Genomic DNA, 2894 nt, shown 5'->3' with positions numbered 1-2894 from the left:
AGTGTATAGTGACTTTTAAACCGCACACCATTGACTAAACTCTCGCACAACTGTTGTGCGATTCTCGATTGTTTCTGTCAAATTGAACTGTTCACAACTAGAAATCGAGTAGTGTGCGCACCTCCATATAAGATCGTAGGAATCAAAGCGCGACTAAATAGTCGGGATATAGTTTATTCAGAGATATTTTTAAAATTAAAAACAACAGATATCTGTTAAGATAATGTTCGTTAGACTGTAGTGAATGAAAATAATTTTTTTTAGACATTAAAAAACATTTTAATTCGCAGTTATCTACGTCAGTATTATTGATTTTTAAAATAACGACAGTTGTTTCATAGTAATGAAATACCTAAATCTAATTTCAGTGTAACTTTAAACCACGTGGAGCGCGCTCTGAAGGAGTGCGAGGCGAACGGCGGCAGTAAATCATTGTTACAAGATCTGGTGACAGCAGCAGGGCCTAGGGTCGCCGCGGTGGCTGCTTTGGACCTCTTCCTGGTGGGAATCGATACGGTGAGAGGTTACTCCATTTTATTTATAAGTCAGCAGAACAAGTATTCCTTTTTGGTAGCCCACATATAAAGTCGGTAAATCATTGGCAATACTTTCCTTGTCACAGTTAATATCTCCTTTTATATTTTGGGTTACAAAAAACGTAAGCACTGTACACTAGTTTTATAACTTTGCAATTTATTATTTCGGTAATAAATGTAGTTAAAATACTGACTCTACCTGATGACTAATTTATTTTGTTAATTATTTAAAAGAAGTAACTAAATTTAATGATAAATAAAACTTAAAGCATTGTGTTGAATTTCAGACATCGAATGCGGTTGCTTCGACGTTATATCAGCTAGCATCTAGACCTCAAATCCAGGAGACACTGCACCAAGAGATCACAAAGGTCTTACAAGGAAGACCGCTAGCTCCAGGCGACATTAACCAAATGCCGTATTTAAAAGCATGCGTTAAAGAAGTTTTGAGGTACATTTAAGACAAATATATTTCTATCTATGTTCTCCTTCTAGAACGTTCCTTATTATTAGTCTATTGAGATTATTTGATCCGTGTTCTTAATAAGAATATTCTAGCAATTTATAAGAATATTCTCAAAAGGAGGTACTCAATTCGTCTGTATAAATTTTTAGTTAATCAGTTCTTTTCTTTAGATTAATCATGTATTTATGTGTTTTATTTCGATTTTCAGACTGTTTCCCGTTGTAATCGGAAACGGTAGACAATTGACGAAAGATACCGTTATATGTGGCTACAATATACCAAAAGGGGTATGTATTATCTATGTTGTTCTTAGATGTTTTTTTTTTAATTGGAAAACCAGCGCTTGACCATTATCCCGAGACCAAGGTGAAGATGTGGTTTTTATAATAAAGATATAATAACAATCATATTTAAGTCGTTACTAACAGAAACTACCTTTTCCAAGCCTATCCATACAGATGGATGTCAAAATCACAAACTACTTATAATTTTCCAGGATATTTCACACCTGAAGTTATATATGCGGTTTAATTTATTTGTTTTATTTAGTTTGCACTACTTGTTTAGTTAAATACAGGGATTGCTAAAATGTTAGTATAAGATACGTTACAATTTTTTTCTGCGTTCGGATGTGATTGACACAATTAACCAATCCTTGTAAATATGTCATTATATTTTTAGACTCAAGTCATCTTCCAACACTACGTGATGGGCAACTCCGAGGAATATTTTTCTGACGCTGCGGAGTTCCGGCCAGAGCGTTGGATCCAGCGGTCGACGTATAAGCACCACGCTTTCGCGTCTTTACCCTTCGGCTTCGGCAAGAGGATGTGTCTCGGTCGACGGTTTGCTGAACTTGAAATGCACATAGCGCTATGCAAGGTGAATAGAAACTACCAATTAATTTATGTTCTCCTGGTACCGTATACCTTATCTATACTAATATTATAAAGATGAATGTTTTTTTGGTTTTTTATATGTATTGAAATAACTCAAAAACTATTGGGCCGACTTTAAAAATTCTTTTACCATTAAAAAGCTACGTTATCAGTGAGTAACATAGGCTATATTTTATTATGACGTCGCGAGCAAAAGCTAGTTTAATATAAATATATATTTACCTGAAAAGCGTGCGCACATTTGAAACTAAACTATCGCACATCTGTTTAGTCTCGCTTCGATTCCTATGAGCTAATATGCCAGTACGCACACTACTTGATTTATAGTTGTGCAACTAAACAGTTCAATTGACTGCGAAACAATCGACAATCGATTCGATGGTTTAGTCAATAATGTGCGTCAGCTCTAAATAAGATTATTCTTAAAGAATGTTTTATAGACAAGACAATGACCTCTGCCTGGATGGGCATGTCTTTAGATAACGTGTTTTATCTTCTAGTTGTTGTGTTTAAATATATCTTTTTAAATTCTTTATAGATCGTGCAAGCGTTCAAGATGGAGTATCATCACGAGCCACTGGACTACCATATACATCCTATGTACACGCCAAATGGACCTCTTCGGTTAAAGTTTATTGACCGATAAACATAAACTATGAACTGAAATTCATCGCTCTCTATATGTGTAAAGATTTTTTATAATCTAACAATAAACTTGAATGACTATACGAGTTTTCTGTAATTAACTGTAGTGTTTTTTTGTTTTTTTTTTTAATGGAATCACCATAAAATATAAATATATTTGCATTATGCATGTCGTTATCGACTGTACCTTCTTGTATTATCTGTGCTTGTATAAATGTTTATTAAGACAAAGTCGTGAAACTCTACTTTGATTATTCGATAATTAATTATTTACGGCTTACTCACGTATGCTTTTGTTTTTCCGGTGACGGCACCGACCAGTTTCAGACCCTGCGGGGGTCCTTCTTC

The 2894-nt window shown here is 34.6% G+C and overlaps 1 protein-coding gene across 1 annotated transcript in view; it reads left to right on the top strand.

Moving 5' to 3' along the window:
- The window catches only part of LOC106105390 (probable cytochrome P450 49a1), a 10278-nt gene extending 7482 nt beyond the window's left edge, over window positions 1–2796 (top strand). The window contains 5 exon segments of the mRNA XM_013285683.1: window positions 239–516; window positions 824–987; window positions 1211–1289; window positions 1684–1884; window positions 2440–2796. Coding sequence (XP_013141137.1) covers window positions 239–516; window positions 824–987; window positions 1211–1289; window positions 1684–1884; window positions 2440–2547 — 830 coding nt within the window. The 3' untranslated portion in view covers window positions 2548–2796.
- The last annotated feature ends 98 nt before the right edge of the window (window positions 2797–2894 follow it).

Source organism: Papilio polytes, unplaced genomic scaffold (genome assembly GCF_000836215.1).
Source record: "Papilio polytes unplaced genomic scaffold, Ppol_1.0 DF822845.1, whole genome shotgun sequence".
In the NCBI taxonomy this organism is placed as follows: Eukaryota; Metazoa; Arthropoda; class Insecta; order Lepidoptera; family Papilionidae; genus Papilio; species Papilio polytes.
The sequence above is the reverse complement of the archived record's forward strand: the minus strand, read 5'-3'. Positions and strand labels throughout refer to the sequence as shown.